The sequence below is a fragment of the Pagrus major genome, chromosome 8 (assembly GCF_040436345.1).
Source record: "Pagrus major chromosome 8, Pma_NU_1.0".
In the NCBI taxonomy this organism is placed as follows: domain Eukaryota; kingdom Metazoa; phylum Chordata; class Actinopteri; order Spariformes; family Sparidae; genus Pagrus; species Pagrus major.
Window position 1 is genome coordinate 7,225,735 of NC_133222.1, and position 21,435 is coordinate 7,247,169.

Genomic DNA, 21,435 nt, shown 5'->3' on the forward strand with positions numbered 1-21,435 from the left:
AGTGTTTTTAGTGGTTTGGTTCTGTCTCCAACTTTATTGACGATATTAAATTACCTGTTTATCCTTTTAACGTTCATACTCATACCCTCATGTTTGATCCAGTGCTGTGGTGCATAGTATCTATAGACAATCAGAGATGCATTTTTTGTTCAAGGCCACTGACGGATATAAAGACAAGCAGCTGTAAGTTAAACTCTTTTCTACGACACACTGGAAGCCGAAGCAACCGCCTGAGAGCTAATGAAAGGTGTTCAGTTTTCTTGTTACAACTGTAGCGTGTCGATGTTCCGAGTTGATTATATTTGAGTAAACAGGAGAAATAAGGATGTGGATATCTGTAATATGTCACACTGGGTATTTATTGAACCATTCAAATAGACATAACAAACATATTTCTCATTTTCAAGGCAAAATGCTAACTAACGTCATTAAATAAATATGATAATCTAGGTCACAGGTAAATCAGCCTCCTGCTGTATCTGTTCTGGTAAACCTTGTTGCCTGAGAGAGATTTAGGATTTGGGTTCAATAAAGTCCAAACATAAAAAATGTGCAGCATTTCTTCACTCCCGGACCGGCTTCATGCCATAAAATCCTTGCATTGAAAATCGTACTGAGAGATAATCGTCACATTTTTTCATGCAAATTAGAGGTGCGCACAGACACCCATCCTCCTTTCTTTAAATATTGTTAACAAGTCAGCATATGGGTCCGCAGCACCAGTCCTCCAGCTAGACAACATGTGGGCCTGTCACTTTCAGCCTGTCTTATTACAGTGAGTGCATAACTTAACATAATAAGGTAGATATTTAACATTCAATCGCTGTTGTAGCTCCATTTTACGCATAAAAATGAATTATAATTGTTATTACTATTACAGTCTGCTCCGTCTAAGGTCAACCCCTTCTCCATTTACTTTCAAGCTGCATATCTGCATGATATTTATGGCAGCTGAAACAATTAAAGCAGTCCAGACATCCTTTTCCCCTGCAACTTCCTCCAGATCCTTCCTGGGGAATTTGCAGGTGTCTCTGTGCAAAGAGACGCAGCTCCATCAGTACGTCCTGGTTTTTTTTGTTTTTTAACCATGCACCGTCATAGTCAAAATTTACCTTCCCACCCTCCTCAACTAGCTCCCCTCTGAATGCTGGAGAGGCAGTGTTTCAATTCCACGGTCTTCCTGACACACTAAACATTTCACATTATCAGAGAACGCGGGGCTAACGACGCTGTACCTCACTTTGGCTCTTCTAAAGTCACTGATTCTCAAAGTAAATACTAATAAAAAGATCTTGCTCTCATTGGAAGAACACCATGATCGTTAGATCCTGCATGTCGATTCATTAGCGAGGACTGGAGCTGCAGTGCATCCATTCATTCGTGTCTCCAAGGCATGCAGAGGTGTGCGGCAACAAGAAACCTCTTCGGCTCTCCATCCATGTGTCTCTCTGAACCACAGACGGGGTAGGTCATGCTGCGCAGGTCATTCCGACACATTCTCTAGAAAATGTCTGGCAGTGGGTTTGGGTTTAGATATTTCACCTGGAATACGTCTTCAGAGAAAGCAGGTGAAGCTCTCAGAAGGAAGGGCACTGTGGATCTTTGAAGGAAAATAGTCTCTTGCTGGCAGGAAAAACGAACAAAAGAGAGAGGGCAACCTCTTTTTACACTCTACTGAATGAATGGCTTCTTCCTGCTTCCGTCTCACTCATTGCTCATCAATTAATTGTAGTGTAAGAAACTGGATATCAGGGAAGTGGCTGGTGAGGTGAAAAAGATGATTGAGCTGCGTAGATGTGTGGTAATAATATTGATCTGGGGAACACAAAGAGTGTGGGAGTGTAAGCAACAGGACGCTACGCAGCCTGCGCTTTTATAAGTCAACAGATTTATAATTTAAATGAGAGGGTGATAGGATGAACGCTTTGGCAAAAGTGTGTGAAGCTAAAGCTGTGCATGGATCAAGAGTGCAGAGAGGGAGGCCTATGTCAAGATGCGAGCCACCTGGGCCTGAATCTCCGCATCGGTGTGTGAGAGCAGCTGCACCAGTCTGCTGTGGAGCTGAGAAGACTCATCTAGCATTACCCGGAAGAGGCAATCCTGCTTCCGTCTCAGTTCATCAGCCACCTGGGCAGAGGGCCTCCAGGACTTTAAGTTCCCTGCAAACGTCAGCAGCCGCAGAAGCACAGCGGGGGCTGTCCGTGCGTCAAACAGCAACAGAACAGATGCTGGTGCCTAAAGGAAAGGCAGAAAAGTTTAATCAAAAGGAGGATATTTAATGAGACTTGGACCTCTGTGACTGTGATAGACCACAAAACTTCTAGTTCACTCTGTTTTGTATGGAAGTGTATTGTTGCCATGCCGGAAAAATTAAAAAATGGATCTGAATCATGTTATACTGAAATACAAACTTACTATCTTATAAAAAGAAACTCTTGTTATATTGCTAAACTATTTATCTTGTTACAACATAAAACATTTAAGTCCTGGGCCGCCTGTTATGATTCCCTACCCCAGCGCACCTGATTCAAATAAATGGGTCGTTACCAGGCTTCAGCAGAGCTTAATGACAAGCTGATCATTTGAATCAGGTGTGTCGGCGCAGAGAAACATCTAAAACATGCACATTTCTTCTTCTGGTGTGGCAGCAATAACTAACTTACTAATCTACTGTTTATTATAAATAAACATGCAGACTACACCAGTTGTTTGATTTACATGAATATATCAGAGAGTGCATTTCATCCCTTTTTTCTTACCTGAGCTTGAACAATGTCATCCATCATATCTGGATTAGATGACAGATTCACAAGGACTTTTGCAGCCTGAACCTGAAACACAAATATTGAAAGTGCTTAATTAATTCTTGTTGCATTAACAGCTCTACTGGCATCAGGTTTTCCAACAAGAGCTACAATTGGTATCAAATGTATCAATAAATTATAATCATGATATAAGAATAGCTTTCATAGCTTTTGACAACTGATTTTAGAAAGATGTGCAGAAAATCAACCAGGTGGAGCCTGAAAAGATACGGACCTGTAACGCTTCATTGCTCACGACAAGTAGAGACAGTAAAAGTGTAATAGATTCCTTCAGCAAGTGTTGATGTTTATCTGTGACTGAAAGGTTGGTCAGCAGCCTGAGAGCACCGAGCTGAAGGTCAGAATTCACAGGGGACATCTCGATCAGCTCCAACACTTGTGGCACATAAACCTGTGAGACAAGGTGAATGTTGAAGTCAGCAGTAAAAAAGATCTCATCTACAGCAACAGATTGCGTGCCATTTGCTGTGCAGTACAGGCAACATACCTTTATGTGTTCCTGGTTTGGGATATTCATACACAGGTTATTTAAAGCATTCAGAGTCTGCACTCTGACCTCTGCCGCGGGATCAGAGAGGAAACCAGCAATGATATGAATCCCTTCAAATTCTCGTATCAGATTCTGGAGGAAAGAAGGAGAAAAATGATATTAAATGGCTGAAAGGAGATGGTACAAGGTGCAGGATATACAGAACTGAGTGTGAGATGGATAAAGATTTATAGATACGGTTCTGTTTTGCTGTACCTGATTCACAGTGAAGGCGGCCGCATTGCCCAACGTAAGCAGGATCCGACATCTGTCAGAAGGATTACTGCTGGTCTGCAGACACGACAGCAGCATTTTCAAGTGCTGTGGCTCCAGGTTGCCAGGTGACTGGTGAATGATGTCATCTGTGGAGCAAAGTCACAATAAGTCATTTAACCAATGTCTAATAATATTTAATAATATGTGTTTGCTCTTGAGGGGACTGACTACCCATCAGCTGTTTCTGTTTACAGCAAAAGGCTCATGATGTGATCATGTTTAGGGAGTTACAACAGGTACTTTTTGAGAGATTATCTTGAGGTGTTCACTTTGCTGGGACAGTGACACAGCCTTAGATGTAGTTACCGTAAGTATTTAATGAGCTCTACGGTTCTTACCTGATGCAACATCAGGTCGGGCACAGACGACATCCAGTCCAGACACTTTGGCCAGCAGGCTGCCCCGCTGTAGAGTCACCTCACTGGGATGACTGCTCCTGACAACAGGGCTCTCGCTGGTGACACTCTTCTTGATTCTCTTAAAGCTTCCCCCGCTGAGAAGTTTGTATATCCCGTAAGAGGCTCCAGCTCCGGCTACTATTCCGAGCAAAGCCTTCATGTTGCCGATCCTGGGAGTGATACTGCCATCCCCCATGCTGCTGCTGCTGCTGCTTCTGTGTCTTTAGCTAAGCTTTGCTAGCTAGCTAACGTTAAGCTACAGATGCCCTGAATCGTTGAGAGCCAACTCGGTTATAATCACCAAGCTAACTAACTCAGATGTTTAGTTAGCTAGCACTAACGACAACTCATCGAAACCACCACAAAGCCCACCCAAATTAACTGAGACTGACTCATTGTTCCGAAAACTGGAGAAGTTTGCTGACAAGCCACAGTTGTCAACAATGTTGTGTCCCGTTGTTCCGGCCGGACATTGTTGCCAGATTGGACAGGGGGGGGGATAAAAAGTAGACCAATCAGAGCCTATCTAAAATACGAGCTAGAAAATATGTTATATCGCCTCCGATATATCAGAAGGTATCATCAAAATATATAGGCACATAGTAAGAATAAAAGGCTAAATAACGTTACGTATTTTAGAAAATATGATATTAAACCTTACGAAGAGATGCAAGCTAATACGAGTTAATCGAGTCGTACTACTTTTACTACGACGACGACTTATAATAATAGGAAATGTTTCAACTTAGTTATAATAAACCATTAAATTACGTTTCACTTTGACAGCAGTCAATTATAAGTTATTGCAAGTCAAACGAAAAAAAAACAACAAAAACGCCCAACCTGGCAACTTAGCTCAGAGTGGCCGACCAAATCTATCTCTGGGTGACGGAGGGAGCGGCGTTTAGCCAAAGAAAAGCAGCTTAGCTGTCAATTAAATACTTTTTTAAAACTGTTAACACGTTCAACATGTTAAATTAAAAAGTAAATGCGCGTCGTATAGTTTACTTTGTACGCTACGTTACCTGGTTTAAATCTCGCTGCGGCTCATTAGTTGTCCAACAGTGAGCCGAGGGTCACTCACTTTGTTACCATGGCAACGTTGAACTGGCAAAAATCTGACAACCGCTAACTCCGGCTAGCTTCGGCTAAATTACTTTATACCTCGATAACTGTGTTCCTCTTTTGCAAATGTGACGGACAAAGATATGGCTGCAGCAGCAGACGCAAAGTCTGTCCCGAGCGAGTGCCAGCTGGAATTCTCCCTGCCACAAATATATAAGGTAAGGTCACGTTAAGTTGTGTTAAAGTTAAGTTAAGCTAACGCTAGCTAGCTCACATTTGTACATGAGTACAGGGCAGTTAAGTTAATGCACATTTAGTTCACTTTGACGTGATTTGTTTGTTTTTTTCTCTGAACGTGAAAAATAACCCTCTTTATTTCTTTGACGATAGGCATTACTGACAGCCTCCTGCCTGTCATGTCCCAAAGACCCCATACAGTTTCTGAAAAACGTCCTCACATCCTACCAGGGACATGACAGTCTCCTGGATGTTGACTGGTAAGGTGGAGAGCTGCTTTCCTGTGAATTTCCTTGAGATGGACACTTGGGGGCTCACTTTCTCAAGTTTTATTTTACTGCTGAGGGTGAAAATCATGGCGCACTACCAAATACAGCAGTGAAGAGCCAAAGAAAATCTATTTTTTTCCCCTTTACATTCCACTTTTGAGCCCAGAATGTAAGTCGCTGAGGGGGAACGCTTGTGTAATACAAACAAACTGGGAAAAAAATGTTCATTTATATCATCTTCTCCTCTGGTTACATTGCCCACCATTGTTAATTCACTCACATCAACAGATTTTTAAGTGCCCCTTCAACTAGCCATTAATGAAGTATTCTCTGTGGAAGTACAAAGATTTTCTAGACCGTCACCACTTATCCTTAAAGTGACTTTCAGAAGCAATACCTCCAGGGAGTCTAAGCACTGGTGTCCACAACACTTAATACCACTTAAAAATTACAAGCGTAATTAATTTTTAGATCGCATTTTGATGGAAAACGTACAATATTCAGCAACTTCGAACGTGATTTTGTGTGGCAGTCATTACAGGTCAGTATGTTTAATCTTGCGTCACTAATTAGGCAACATGTAAGCTGTTACTTCAACTAATATTTCATTATTTTTGACAGTTAAGTAGCATAATAATTCTATTAAATCTGCCTATGTGAGCCAGCTCATTTTAAATCATACAATTTTGCTTTGCATATTATCTGTTTTAATGCCAACTTTATTATTTTTTGAGGCTCAAGTTTGTTGCTGAAGGAGAACAGCTCACTGCAACAACACAGACTGTGGACACTGTCTACATGGACGAAGATGACATCATGGTACAGTATAGTTTAATTTTGTGGTTGTTTAGACTCAAATGAAATTGATTTCAGTGCCTTTATAAAACATGCTGTTCTGTTCTCCTTTCTAGCTTTCCTTTTGTTTGTTCGAGAAGGCCTACTACTGTTACAGGAACCATTTAACAAGCTCTTACTTCAGGTACGCCAGCAGTATTAGGGGTCAAGATTAACATAAGGTTTGATTTTAACCGGTGAAGAATTTCTTGAGGGAGAAGGAAGAAACAGCCAGACATAAAGCTCCTTCACCAGTTTGATAGCTATTGTACTTCTTGACTTGTTTAACGAAAGTGTAGCCTATAAGCACTAAATGAAGTTTAAGCTAAACAAGATAAGTTAAAGACTGTTTTTCTTAACTTTCATCTTACATAGAGTTCTGAGGATTATCAATTTGTGATGTATGAGTCAAGACAAGGGATTAAAAACTGTTTAAAATATTTCATGCTTTTACTAATTAGATGGTTGAAGAACTGCAGAAATGTGATTTTCCTCCCAGTTGAAGATGGCAACAGATCCTATTGAAAACAAAAGAAATTAATGCATTTCACACTTTGGATCTACCTGACTTTATTCAGGATCCCAATCAGATAAATGAAGGATGAACTAAGAACTGAATGAGAGAATGTAAGAAGTGTTATTAGTTATGATTAATCATTAGCACATCATTGACGTTCACAAGCAAAACATTTGAATCTTTTTTCATACCATTTTATCTCACTTGAAGTGTTGATGCTCCTTTAGTCTTCAAATCCTTTTGCATTGTGGGACGCAGCGTTCGTGTATTCACGTTGCCTTGAAGCAGGTTTCCATTGGTGTTTTCCAGTTTTGCCTTCATCCAGCTGATATGGTGCATAATGGGTCTTTGATAGCGATGACTTGCTCCTTGTGTAGCTGTTTCTGGACTTCACAACATATGATTTTACCATTTGTGTTTGAGGGAGAAGCCTTTTTGCGTTACCACCATTCCTCCAAACAGCACCACTTACAGTAGAGCCCGAGACTTTGGATGCAGACAGCGGTGTAGGAGGGCGGTAGACCGTGTACCATGGCTCTTTATTCACATTGGCTGGACGCCTCAGTAACTTGGCTGGTTGTATTAATGTCTGTAGAAGGCCAGCTCTGGTTGCCATTGCACCTACATAACCACCATTTAGAGGCATTATTCTTCTCTTCGGGGGAAAAATTGAGCTCAGGGTGTTTCTGGGACTATCTATATCAACAGTTGGAAACCTATCTGAGATTATATTTTTGATTCCAAAGCTTCTGGACATGACTTCATTTCCAACTAATCTTGAAAAGACTGTCTCTGACACAGATGTTGGAGCCAAGTTAGTTAGAGAGTTGAAACTTGTATAATCAACTCCGCCTGCAGAGGAGAGCCCACTCTGGGTTGAATCCAAGCCACCAGAAATTGGAATCAGGCTATTGTCAGTCATTTGTTTTGGATCCTGAACGACTAGATTCTGCACAGAGGGATCTGATGGCTCTTCTCTCTCTTGAGTTTCCTCAATTCGGACGGAAGGAGGAGTAACACTCCGGTCTCCCAGATAGCCGTCGTGTGTGCTTGATCCATAAAGGGAGCTGGAAGGTTTCACAGTAAACACATGGTGGGATCCAACTGGCTGCTTTCTGTTGAAAGCTTGATTCTTCACATCATGTGGGCTGCTTGTTTGAACACCCACATGACCACTTGTACTCTGTGGTGAAAGGTTAGCAGAGCTTGAAGAAACAGAACCACTAGTTACAGGGAGGTGGGAGATAGGAGAGTAGTTTATATCCTTTAATTCCTTGCCATCAGTGGGTTGATTTGACTGAAATGATGGGGCTGGTCTCTCTCTGTGTTTTGGTAAATATTTTGGGATGTAGAGTTGACCACTTGGTGCACTGACATATATACTTTTGCCATAAGAAGCCAAAGATAGGGGCTCTGGCGTAGACAGGAAATTGGTTGGAGTCCCTCCTCCTTGCTCCTCACTAAGTTCAGAGCCACCAGATGGTTTCTGCTGATACCCTGTTAAAGAGTCTTTACTGTGAGATGTATATGTTGGTTCTTGGATATTATTCTCATAAGTTAGAGGTGGAGAAAAGAGGTTGAAACCTTGAGATGGACCCTTTGGAGGGGGGCCAGAAGATGCTGTCACATGGTTGCTGTAAAAGAAGTCCTGTCCAAAGAATGAGCCAGGGGTCGTTTGTTCAGGAGGCGTGTAGCTTGTTGACTGAACATATTCATTTTGGACATCAGGGGCGTTTGCTAAAATATAACGGTTTTCCTCAGAAATGCCACCATGGTTGAAATTTCCATAATTACTTGAAACATGCTCTGTGGCTGCTGAGTGAGGGTGTGGGTAGAGAGCAGAGCCAGGGCCCGAGTCTTGGTTGTCATAAACACTGTTAGAAACCAGACTGACAGTGGAGTCGACAGGATAGGCGACAGATTGGCTTTCACTTGGCATTTGGTAGTTGGCACCCTGTTCACTTTGTTCAAACACGGCATTCATCGGTTCACTCTGGACATTTTCACTGGCGTCATAATGGGCTGTGCCTTCTTTTGCAGAATCAGACTTGTAGCCGGTGTCAGACACTCCCTTGTTATCCATAACTTCTCGTGCAGTTTGAAAATGTCTTCTCAAGTCACTTCCTGGCGTCAAAAAGGAGCTTTTCATTCTGTTTATAAACTGTTTGAAATCTTTGATTGTTGGGAAACTTACGCCCTCCTTAGTCTCCTGTTGTGAATCCTTTACTAAAAGGCCAAAAGGCTGTTGAGAAGCAGAGCTTTGAGGCTCATATTTCTGTTCAGAGGGGACCAGTGGAAACTTGTCTGGCTCACGTCCCGAGTCTGGTTTGCTTTGCACCATCTCATCACCGAGGCTAGTGACAGAGCCAGCATCCTCATTGTAATCATGGTGGACTGGTTCCTGCTGAAGAGAAACAAAGCTTTCGTGTCTCATCTCGTCCCTTGGATTAACAGAGTCATGGTTTGTGTTTAAAGGCGCTCCAGAACGCAACTGGTTTGAGGTTTGTGGACCAAAAACACCTGCATTGCTACTGTAGCCATCGTCATTAAGAGAGTAGCCATGTGCAATATTGTAACCTATCAGGGAAAAAAAAAAAATAGACATTAGATTTAATTCATATGGTTGAATGTGGTCAGGAATAAAACAGAAATGCTTACCTTTTTGAGGAGGAAAACAAATGCAGCCCCATAACAACAGAGTGCAAAGCCAAGAAACCCTGAAAAACAAGAAAGTTAGAAAGAAAAAAAGCAACATAGACTAGATTTATCCAAAAATACACTCATAGTTTACTCACCCAGATGGAAGAATCATGTCAGTGAGTTCAGCACACTGTTGATTAAAACTAGCAGCCTTGATGATAGTCAATCATGCTCTGTCCTTTCTTTGCCTAGAAAGTTTGAGAGTAGGGATTGATAGGAGACATACGAGGAAACATTTCAGATTCTGCCCACACTGATTGCAATTACTTGATTGTGGACAGCTGGTGCTGTGTGAAAATCAACCTAATCAGACAAGTACAGGTGGAGCCTTTATTTAAAGGGCTGCAGTATCACTAGAAGCAGAGTAATCTGGAAAATGAAAGCTTTAAAAAATTCTGTTGCCTTCCTCTTCATGTCCTTTTGTAAAGTCACACGTCTTGAATATAATGTGTTCATGGTTGATAGGAAGAGGCAGATTCAACACAACGTTTCATGCAAAAAGTTAAAGCCTCTAAAATTGATCCTCATTCAGATGTAACTCTAAACAGAAATTTGAGCCATGTGACTGAAAGTCCTGCATGTTTCCTTTGGATCATTGTTTACGCTGCTGAGTTCATGAGGATATTCTATTTCACAGATTAACTTTCACCTGTCTACTGCCAGTGTAGTCCCTCTGTCTCTCTGTCCTCTGTGGCTAACTCCTGTCTTATGAAGTTAATGGAGGTTACTGACATTCTGCCTTCGTACCCTTTCACTGAATTAATGATGAGCTATGTTTGTTGTTGGAGACAGGAAGTGGAAGAGGTTCACAACGCAGAGTAAGAGAAGCACCGTAGAGCTGGCTCTGAAGATGGACCTGACAAGGAAGCATTATGAGAGGAAATGCCAGAGGGTTGCACTCACCAAATGGTCAAACTGGGTTAAAATGCACAAGAAGGCACAGGCTGGTAGGTGATTAATTGTATTCTGAATCATGAGGAGTTAACATAACTAGCGCGCATTGGCTGTTTTTGCAAGCCGTGACTCTCACGTGTGTACAGCCAGAGAAAACATGCAGTGTGGTTATGGATATGTATCATTTCTTCCCCCCTGCATACACCCACGCCTGTGACTCACTTTGGCCCCTGCACCTTCCACTGTTTAACTCTGAGCCTTTACTTTTATAAACTAAATTTGTCCTGAGATTCAGGAAAATATAACTTTGTGATCACAATCCAGTATTGTTATGGTTATTGTTGCTATCCTTTCGCCCACATGTTATCCTCTGCTAAAGTAACAATGCAGAAACACAAATACTTGTTCTGTTCATAAGTAATGGATATTTGAAACTAGATTTAAATTTCTTGTCAATTTAGCTGCCATCGAGAAACTTGAGAGATTTGTAAAGGCTTGCCGTCTTAAGCGCATCATTGCTGCATGGCGTATTGTTGTAAAGGACTCAAAGAGGACAAAAGACTACTTTAAGGTATGCTTTATTTGGAATTTAAGTAAAAAATAAAATGAATTCAGAAATTTTCTACATGTCCTTATTTTTGTGTTTGACTCCTGCAGAAGTTTGAAATGGGCTTATTTGAAACTGACAACGAAGTCCAGACTGCGAAGTCCGACAGACTGTCGGTGTTCCCGAGCAGCCTCTTGCTGAAGGTACACAGGATTCACATGTCACTCATGTTCATCTTTTCTTTGAGCCTGATCAGTTCCCACACAGAGAGATGATGATAGCCCCGGATTTAAAGCTGGACCAGCTTCACGTCTCTGTTCTCTAAGCAGTCAGTGATGAGATCATATCGGTTACATAAGGCTTGCTCTAAAGTGGACTCCACTGTTAACATGCTTTCAGCGTCTTTGAGGCCAGTTGATTAATGTCTGTTGCAGCTCATTATTTTCAAGTATACCTATGACCCATGACCAATAAAAGGGTTGTGTTTGTGGCACAACTCTCTCACAGCATCTGTAGCTGTGCGTTGTTTTTTGTCAATTATGATATTTCTGTAGATCTTATATAATTGTAGCAATACTTTCATACCAGTGGCTCTATAGTTTACAAATATACAAAAAATTCCTGTAAACATCCTCCTCCGCTTGCACTTACCAGTGAGAACCCCTGTTTGTTTTGGATTCACATGCGCTGGCAAAGGGCCTGAAGTTTTGGCCTTATTTGCTCTGGTGTTTCTGTCCAACACCTCTGCTGATAAATAGTACTTCAGCATGACTATGTTTGGAGAGGGAAAGAGGATGCTTACACACTGACATCACACTGCCTGGCAAAGTGGCAGTGAATCCTGTCCCTTAGGCAAAGGCCACCTATTTCCAAAGTGGCGCCTTGTTATGTGACATTAAAGCCTATAAGACCAAATATGGTTCGTGTGATCAGTATGGAAGTTGTTTCTTTGCTTTAATCTGTGGATTACTTTCTCTTATCATTTCACACAGAGAATGGTGTGCTTCCATTTAAGTTTTCACTTTTATATGTATTTCAGCAAAGCATGTTCCACCAACATTTTTACTGATTTTTTTAAACATGTCAGTGGTAAAGAATATGTATCAACCTTACGTTCAACATATATACGCCTTATGACAGAACCAGTATGGAAGTACGCATAAAATGTGAAATCAAGATAAATAGAGTGTAAATTCAAATGTTTCCACCTTTCCGAATGTTCAACTATGTCGTATGATTGTTCTCTCTGCAGATCTTTAAGTATTTAGATTTCCGAGACTGGCTAAATTGTGCTGAGGTGTGTTGCTCATGGAGAGCTGTCATCCAGTCAGGCACATTATGGAGTCAGGTCTGTACTGACAGATTGCTGCTTGTATTTAATTTAAAGTAGTGTTTAACTTAAACAGGAGTATTAATGTTTCTTGATTTGTGTCCCCATTAGATCAACTTCTCAGTGGAGAAAGACTGGATAACAGACGGCACATTGAAGCAGATTTTGCAGAACTACCGCCCGTTTGTGATCCATCTCAACCTGCGTGGCTGCACGTCGCTAAAATTGCCCAGCTTTAAATGTATCAGTGAGTATTGCACATTATTTTTCCAGATATATATATTTTTTGGTCACAGGTGTTTGTTGTGCAATACCTACAGTTGCATTCACCCTTACAGATGATGTGATGAGAAATAATCAGCCAAAAAACAGTCAAAATATTGATCATTTTTATAGTTTGATTAAAAAGACAAAACTGACAAAACATAGAAGCAAAACTAAAAATCGTAACTTATTCATCTGATACAGACTGTGTTATAACATTTTTGGAATAAGGGAGAACAAAGAATCAAAGAAGTCAGATTTTCACAAGTCAGGACAGCCTAAAGATCTGGTATTTCTGCGGTACTCTCAAGTGGCTTGGCTCCTGCTCCTCCTCCAGCTCCCCCTGCACTTCCATCGGTGTGTTCCAGAGCTCGGGCTCTGTTTGGTCTTGATCTTTGCTGCTGTGCTGTCTCTCCTTTGGACACACTCTGTTGTAGGAATGCACATACTCCTCCACACGCTCCCCAGTATGTTCAGGAGGGGAACGACATACCAGGCCAGAGTATTTCACCCCAGGGTGCAGACGCAGCCAGTACACCATGTAGTGGATGCTGAGAAAATGCAACCAGTTTTAAATAATCTTTTAAGATTTGTCAAAAAAAAAAAAAAAGATTGTCAACATTTTAGCAGGAGAACTCACCTATAGTCGCACACCCAGGGGTTTCTTTCCAGTTTTAGCTTTGACAGGAAGTACAGGTCTTCAAGAACCCCATACTGGACAAAATGCAGGCTGTTGTTGGACAGGTCCAGCTCACGAAGGTGTAGGAGCCCGTACAGGGAACCTATGAGAGAGAAATCAAAGCCATGAGTAGACCATAGCATCCTTTTGTTTTGTTGTGCTTTCTTGTGTATATTTAGACACACCTATTACTGTTTATTATTAACAAAAAAATTAAAAAGCAATTGGTGCAATCAAACTCTGATAGTAATGCGCAGGCTGGTGTTCAGTTTGTGTCTAAAGCACTTCAGCACAGTGATCACTTTATGCCTGTAACCCTCTCAGCTTTCTCCACTATAAATAAATCCAATCGTGTATACACAAAGATGGCTGAAAGCCAGCTGTCTCTAAAAAGGAAAAATGGCAAACAGAAGTCAGCAGCAGTTGGATAACACGTTCTCAACCTTTCCATATGTTATCCATCAGCCTAAGAAAAAACACAACTCTGTTTTGTGTAGGTTTTCACGCTGGATATTACAGGAAATATGAAGCACATGCCATAGTATTCACTGATTGTGATTAATAGGTATGCAGTAATGATTGCACACAAACCTTTGTCAATCTGCTCGATGTTGTTATTACTGAAGTTTAAGGTTCTGAGGCTCCTCGCTCCTTGGAAATCTTTGGCTCTGAGATGTCTGATTGAATTCTGGGACAGATCGAGATGAACAACCTCATCTGGAATACCTGTGGGCACCTCAGTCAGACCTAAGCATAGAGGGGAAAGGGTTACTCAAGGGGTTACTCAAATACATTTGATTGTTTTACTTCTAATCTAACTATACATTCACATGTTCATTATTAGTTTTTTATTAATTAGAATAATAGATTTTTCATCTATATCATCCAGATTTGTTAAGCAAAAGAGCTTCCCCTTCCACTACATCGTCTCTATCCATAACTTGAATTTGATACTGAAATCCAGTCCTCCTGCCAGTAGGAGACAGATGGTAGCAGCATTATTATTTGATCTACTCTAGTCTTAGGCAACTTTAAAATGCCTCTGCATGTTTTACAGCAAGTTTATTCTGATATATTAGCCAAACATTGTTTAGCCAGTGCTTTCCAAGTTGTTCATAAGGTGACAAATGATGATGTAATAGAATCAGTCAGAAGTTAAGGAAGCAAGCAACATAAAATTAAATAGAAAACACCTGCCAAACCAAATGTGTCTCTTTGCCAGCTCTGTGTCTAGCCCTGAAAATCATTTTGAGAAGTGGAAGTTTAGTCATTCCACTCATGAGTCGAGTAACATTTAATCACGAGCATACGAGCTCTCTGACATAAAGGTATTTTTCCTAATCTCTGTGTTGCGTAAGAACCATATGTGCTGAATTTCCCCAAAAAAACATACAGTGAAGTACAGAGAGGGTGCAATGATTCATACTGACTTAGATAAATATGAGCTGATTGTTAGCTTGCCTCGTTTACTGCAGTCAATCCGCATTTGTGGGAAATGGTAGGTATGGCAGGATGTGGTGACGTCTGGTTTGGTGCGAATTGGAATGGGCATGGGAACTGAAGGATCTGTTTCGTCACTCTGTGGGTTCTCCTTACAGAGTAACTCGGGGTCCACCTGTTTCATCTTCAAACCTCCTAGCCTGATGGGCCCTGCACACCTAGAAGAAGAAACACTTATAAGTCACAGTGAAATCAAATTTGATATTTGAAGGCTGTTTGCTAGTCTGAGAACCAGTAAGGGAGTAGATCACACTAGGTCAAAGTCCTATTGCGGAATTGCTCACCTGGCATGATTTCCTAGATTGCGGTTGCTCGGGACCTGAAGGGTGCGTATGAGACTTTCCATCGGGCAGAGACAATTCCAAGGATTGTCATATAGACGTAGATAGCCGAGGTTCGGCATGGGAATGAGGGCCTCTTCACTAAGTGTTCCCAGTCGGTTGTGCTGCAGCAGCAGGGTTGTAAGATGTCTCAGGCCCTGGAAGGCCCCTTCCTCCACTAAAGAGATCTGGTTCTGCTGCAAGTCCAGAGTGGTTAAACTCTCATACCCAAAGAAGGCCCCATCACGAAGGACTTTGATCCGGTTGCGGGCAAAAAGGAGGTGCTTGGGTTGCTTGGACCAGGTCTGTGAGGTGGGAATGGAGGAGAGGCGTCGGTCCTGACAGTCTACAAAGACTTCTCGAGACTCTATCAACTCTAAGCACTGAGGTGCTGCGATCTTGGAGGGGCCTGATCTGCTGTGACGCCCAGCACCCCTTACCCTGAAAGTTTTCAAACATACAAATAATTAATTTATGGCTTGTCACAGTCGACACATGGTCATTAGGGTAGGTGAAAAATGGTGTGAACAAATAACAGCCAAGAGCAAATCCATACTTGTCTCGTGTGAGCTTGTGTCTTGCTCCTCTGAGGCCTCTGCCCTTCCCTGGTCTTTTCGTCTCGATGGACGGCAGCAGGAGGAGGAGCAGGGAGGCTAAGAGGAGTGAGGATGTAACGCGCATCCTGAGCCCTGCAGGGAGTGTCTTGTCGATAAGATGAGCTGGAGCCAAAACAGGAATTCCGAAATTCTTCAGAAAAACAGATTTGGAGACAGAAGCAATAGGTCAAAGGTGAATGTTGTTATTGTTGATGGAACACAGCTGCTGCTAATACTGTGGAAGAAGTGAGAGGTAGCACATTATGTAAGAGATAGGAGCCATCCAGGAATGCATACAGTGTTGGAAGAAGCCAGGACACTATGATCCTTCATGTTGTTCCTTACATATACTACTTTATTATATCGCAATGTACATTATATAATGATTATAGCAAAATATTTACAAAAATGGACAGCATAATTTGACTGGCCATTTCTCTGCTCTTTACTTTTATCTTCATTCTGTCTTATTAGGTGAATGCAGGAACCTCCAGGATCTCAATGTGTCGGAGTGTTTCAATGTTACAGTAAGTAAAACATTGCAAAGACTAATGATAATGTCATTAATGATAATTCATGAATGATAATTCAGTGTCTCGTCGCAAAATTAAGGTGACATTTAAATCTCTGCTTTTTTTTACAGGATCTGATGGTTCAGAGGATCATCGAGGGCTGTCCCTCCCTGCTCTACTTGAACCTTTCTTGCACACTTATAACAAACAAAACTCTAAGAGAACTGTCCAGGTAAACCTCCAGTTGTGTTAAAACCACCATGCGTCTAGACTCGTGGTGCAGCTCACTCAAATCTCCTGATTGAACAAAAGAAAAAAATCTCACGTGGTGCTCCTTGTTTTCTGGCCTCCAGCCGCTTAGTGCCCAGAATTATCTCCGTTTTTGTTTGTCCAAAGTACAGCCCACTGCTGAATTGTATTTGATAACTGAAAGCAACTCAGTGCCAACTTGATGATTTAGAGGAACAGATGTGACACTCGTACCAAAACGTCCATACTGTGTGATTACAATGGTGATAGATTTACAGGTTCAACAGCTTTCAGTCATTAGCTCTCTCTCTCTCTCGTGGGTAGTTTTGGAATAAATCTACATTTTACCATGCAGGAACTTTACACTTAACTTTACCTTCCAGAGTATGTACTCAAATGTGAACCTTTTCCTTTGTTGAATAACAACAAAATGATGAACCATAATTTACAAAAAGCTCAAACACAACACATCTTGTATAAACTACTTACACTATTGATTTCGAACAGGAACTGTCTCAACCTTCAATTCCTGAGTCTGGCCTACTGCTACAAATTCACAGATGAAGGATTTATGTACCTGGCCACGGGGAAGGGCTGCTGCAATCTCCTCCACCTCAACCTGTCCGGGTGCACTCAGGTCAGTTGGTATACTCCTCTCACTTTGGTATATAGTCACTCCACTCTGCTTCAACTTTTTGCCTCCAGTCTACCTTGGATAAATCCAGTCAGTCCTCACTGTTTCCACGTGTCTCCACTTGTTCCCGGCTGTTCAGTGGTGACTGTTTGAACTCAGAGCGAATGAGCAAAGATCTGAAGGAGAAACAGAGTAAAAGGCAGCTGTGGCCAAGCGGAGGGTTGGGTTTATGCATCCAGCTCTGGCCCACCCACTCGCCATGTGCACACTCCATAACACAACACACATGCTCCGCAACATGAAACGCACCTTCCTCTGGGAATGTGCATTAGTTTGGTTCCAGATGTATGGTTTCACTTTATGGGGCCCGGAGAATATGAGGAGCAAGTAAAACTGCATCCAGGAGAATGAGTCAACGTACATGCATATTTTCCTCCCTGCTCCTCCTCCTCCTCCTCTCTCCTCTTAGATGACAGTAAATGGCTTCAAATACATTTCTGACGGATGTCCTTCGCTCAAAGAGATTGTGATCGATGACATGCCAACGCTGTCAGATAGCTGTGTTTTGGTAAGTTTGTTCATTTCTAATACGTCACAGATTTCTGACATTAACAACACCCCCCCGGCTCTGGAATGTTTAACACAAACAAAGAAATTAAGGAACCGATTAGAGAAGAATTTGTTTTGTCAACTCATGCATATTTCTTTGTCTGCACATCCTTAACCCCTCGCAGCAGAGAGAAGCTTTAAGTCTTACTCTTGTCTAACAGGCACTAATTGCCAGATGTCGCTGTCTGTCTGCCATTTCTCTCCTGGATGCTGCCCATCTTTCCGATGTGGCCGTCAAAGCCATCGCCGAAGTGGCCAAACTGAAAAGTTTTAGCACAGAGGGTGAGATCATTTTATATTCTCCACAGCTCATGTCCACGTACACATGAAAATATAGACATCATTCTATTCCATTTACTTGCACTGAAGGAAACAGCCAAATAACAGACATCAGCTGGACGGCCCTGTGCAGCAGCTCACCAGGCCTCTGCAGGCTCCACGCTGCAGAGTGCCCCAGAATGACTGACGCCGGCCTCAAATCTGTGGCCGCCCTCAAGAACCTGCAACACCTGGACATCTCACTTTGTGACAGGTGTGTGTGTGTGTGTGTGTGTGTGTGTGTGTGTGTGTGTGTGTTTTAGATTTGTATGCTTTTTCATGACACTGTATTTCAGGGTGAGTGACATTGGGATCCAGTGCTTGTCTAAAGGTCCCTCATCCAGCAAACTGAGAGAGCTGAATGTCAGTCACTGCAGCCACATCACTGACATATCTGTCATGAGCATTGCACAAAGGTATATAGCCTGACTTCATAGCTTATCTAATTTCTGTCCGTTAAAAAGTGTCACGCAGCAGCTTTTTGTGTCGTGTGTGTGTGCACCTTTTTATCAGGTTGTGTAAACTGTACCATCTCGACGTGAGTTATTGTGAGAGGCTGACAGACATGAGTCTGGAGTGGCTGAGTGGCACCTCTATCTGCTCTCTTGACATCAGCGGTTGCAACATCCAGGATCAGGTATCGTTGGGATGTTTGCTCTGACCCTCACACATTCCTGATTAAAAGATAACTCTCCCTGGTGGTGTAGTCTGTAACTTGGTGTTTTTGTTTTTAGGGGCTGGCGGCTCTCGAGGGAGATCACTTGAAGAAGTTAGTTCTCGCAGAGTGTGTCGGCGTGACAGATATTGGCATAGAGGTACAAATCTAGCTAGAATTTTGACACATGGCCAGATGTGGAATTTTATAGAACTGTTTACAATATTTAGTGGGTCCAAGTCGACTTATTTTTCCAGAGCTAACATCAACAGCTGACAGGATAAGTTGTACCATGTTTCCTAGAAAAGCAATTCCGAAAAACAGAATCAATAATTTCCACGGTTGTTGTTTCAGTTTCTGTTACTGCCCACTAACTGATGTGAACAGAGGAAGGCATCTGTGTCTTATTATATTGTAGATATGGTTCTCCATTTCCCTCATTTCCTAATTTGCTCATGTTCTGTTACCTTCCTTGTTTCTCACGAGGGCAGAAGTTGTGCAAGAATGTGAGAGATCTGGAACATGTTGACGTGTCTCACTGTGTAGCTCTGACAGACCCGGCCATCAGAGCCCTGTCTTTTTACTGCAGAAGTCTGGTCACCCTGCGGATGTCAGGTTGTCCCAAGGTACACACACACACACACACAAAGTCCTGTAAAGCCTTAAACGTTCTCCTTGTCGTTTCATGCCACGTATTTTCCATTTTCTCCTACTCTGCCTCAGATGACAGATACGGCCATACATTACCTGTCAAGTGGAGCTCAGTACCTGCGAGAACTTGATGTGAGTGGCTGCATTCTCCTCACGGATCGCACTCTTCGATACTTGGAGAGAATCTGCCCTCCACTCTGCTCCATCACGATGGCCTACTGCACCAGCATTTCCAAGTAAGACACAAACTTAGTTGAACACTTCAAAGTTAGAGTCCTGCATGATAACTTCAATGACCTGTTTCTGTTTCCTTAGGGTGGCTGCCTTAAAGCTTAAGCCACATGTGGAGTACTGGGAGCACAGCAATGACGACCCGCCGTACTGGTTCGGATACAACATGAGCCAAATGGTGCACCCAATCACAAGACCCTTCAAGACTGATGACACATGGGAAGTGATGGAGAGGCCCACAGTGATGACAAGAGCAGCAAGTACATAGAGGATAAAAAACAGATCTTATTAAACAATTGAGATCACACAATCACAACAAGCATCATTTTTGGGACGTTATTTCAAAACACATTAAGAACATCTTCAACAGACTGTTTTGATTCATACACCTGAGATCATCCACAGAAGAATGAATCACGTGGTTAAAATCCCACATCGGTAGTGATTCACATAGTATTTCATCAGCTCCTGACAGCGGTATGTCTTGTGCCATTGACCCTGTTAGACCCCAGTGGATTAGTAACTCTTTGTTAGATACGTGCATAAACATTTTTGATGTCCAGTCAGAATTTTTGCACAACAGTTTTCCTCTGGGTCATTTTTGGATCCTCCGTTTATATTAATAAAATTGTTTCCTCACTGTTGTATAATGTTTCACTCGTACAAAGACAACGCAATTGTATTGCGCCACTTATTAAGAGTCAGTATTCAAAAGGTTTAAGCTGTAAAACAACTGGACATTGTTTTAAAAAAGTGAAGCGTTCCACTTTTGACCTTGAGATATATTTCCTTAGATGGTACTTGTATGGAGAAACTGCCCCAGTCGTAAAATATTGGACAAATTTGGTTAAAAAAATAGTTCTGCATTCCAGAGATAAAAATATCACTGGGCTGTTTTTACAACATTAAAATCACTAGATGGTTCCTACCACCAATTATTATCAGGATAAGATGCCAGGCAAGTGGTTTTCTGTGTTATTGCTGTCACATAACACAGAAAACCACCGCCTGGCATCTTTAGGATTAATAATAATAATATCCTTTATTTATACATAACTTTGCTAAACCCCCATTATAAAATGCTTCACACAACAAGAAGATCATAAAAACCAACAGAGAAAGTAGATAAACACATTAAACCAGCAAAGGGCAGTCAATAAAATCAGAAAAGGCTATCAGATAAAAGTAAGTTTTAAGATGAAATAAAAGAGGTCACTGTTTCTGCTGGCCTGATTTTCCTCAGGCAGCTCTTTCCATAGCTTTGTGGCTTTGACTGCGAATGCTCGGTCATCTCCAGTTTTCAGCTGTGCCTGAGGAACGGATAAAAGACCTCTGCTTGAAGATCTCTGGCTACAAACATACATACTCTCAACTGTGAGTTCAGATAATTAGCATGGACAGAGGCCATGAAGAGCCTTCAAAGTCAGTAAGATCTTAAAACTTACTGGAAACCAATGCGAGGAGGTGAAAAGGAGCCTAATGTGGTCACTTCACTTACGCCTTGTTAGAAGCTTGGCAGCTGGTTCTGTACAATCTGAAGCTGGTCAATAGAGATTGTGACCATCACTGGTGTCAATTTAATGAAAAGAAATTATATTTTGATACACATGGACGTAAAAAGCACTTTAAATTTAAACAATGTAGTGATGATCGTCTGATTTCAGGGCTTGTTGAAATTGATTGTAACGGTTTTGTGATTTATATTGGTTTGTAAATGCTGTCTGTGTATTCATTTATGCTCTTTAAATTAAACGTATTTATTTACAATCTTGGATCATCCCTTGTTTATGTGACAC

General features: G+C 41.7%; 3 protein-coding genes and 1 long non-coding RNA gene across 6 annotated transcripts; 1 reads left to right on the forward strand and 3 right to left on the reverse strand.

Annotated features, from left to right (window-relative positions):
* Positions 1–338: 338 nt before the first annotated feature.
* On the reverse strand, positions 339–4,497 carry armc10 (armadillo repeat containing 10). Its single transcript, XM_073472004.1, has 6 exons — positions 3,969–4,497; positions 3,571–3,716; positions 3,313–3,447; positions 3,040–3,216; positions 2,760–2,831; positions 339–2,235 (listed from the first exon to the last, which is right to left on the reverse strand). Exons 1-6 carry the CDS (start codon positions 4,222–4,224, stop codon positions 1,984–1,986), a joined length of 1,038 nt encoding a protein of 345 aa, XP_073328105.1. The 5' UTR covers positions 4,225–4,497; the 3' UTR covers positions 339–1,983.
* Positions 4,498–6,471: 1,974 nt separating this feature from the next.
* fbxl13 (F-box and leucine-rich repeat protein 13) lies at positions 6,472–21,406 on the forward strand. 2 transcript variants are annotated; one of them, XM_073472747.1, is made up of 18 exons: positions 6,472–6,578; positions 10,443–10,597; positions 11,006–11,115; positions 11,202–11,294; positions 12,344–12,439; positions 12,533–12,668; positions 16,255–16,307; positions 16,424–16,524; positions 17,049–17,178; positions 17,645–17,743; positions 17,946–18,066; positions 18,154–18,316; positions 18,399–18,518; positions 18,616–18,739; positions 18,837–18,917; positions 19,249–19,383; positions 19,481–19,644; positions 19,724–21,406. In XM_073472747.1, exons 2-18 carry the CDS (start codon positions 10,501–10,503, stop codon positions 19,905–19,907), a joined length of 2,007 nt encoding a protein of 668 aa, XP_073328848.1. In that variant the 5' UTR covers positions 6,472–6,578; positions 10,443–10,500; the 3' UTR covers positions 19,908–21,406. The 2 variants fall into 2 exon arrangements, with proteins under 2 accessions (XP_073328848.1, XP_073328847.1); XM_073472746.1 differs by lacking the exon at positions 6,472–6,578 and adding an exon at positions 10,044–10,151.
* Positions 6,865–9,881, reverse strand: LOC141001614 (uncharacterized). Its single transcript, XR_012179592.1, has 4 exons — positions 9,746–9,881; positions 9,609–9,667; positions 7,142–9,527; positions 6,865–6,951 (listed from the first exon to the last, which is right to left on the reverse strand). It is a non-coding gene; the product is annotated as an uncharacterized lncRNA (long non-coding RNA).
* LOC141001613 (leucine-rich repeat-containing protein 17-like) lies at positions 12,797–17,374 on the reverse strand. 2 transcript variants are annotated; one of them, XM_073472748.1, is made up of 7 exons: positions 17,119–17,374; positions 15,741–15,903; positions 15,149–15,625; positions 14,826–15,022; positions 13,956–14,111; positions 13,326–13,467; positions 12,797–13,236 (listed from the first exon to the last, which is right to left on the reverse strand). In XM_073472748.1, exons 2-7 carry the CDS (start codon positions 15,863–15,865, stop codon positions 12,954–12,956), a joined length of 1,380 nt encoding a protein of 459 aa, XP_073328849.1. In that variant the 5' UTR covers positions 15,866–15,903; positions 17,119–17,374; the 3' UTR covers positions 12,797–12,953. The 2 variants fall into 2 exon arrangements, with proteins under 2 accessions (XP_073328849.1, XP_073328850.1); XM_073472749.1 differs by having other exon boundaries at positions 15,741–15,931; positions 17,119–17,229.
* Positions 21,407–21,435: the final 29 nt, after the last annotated feature.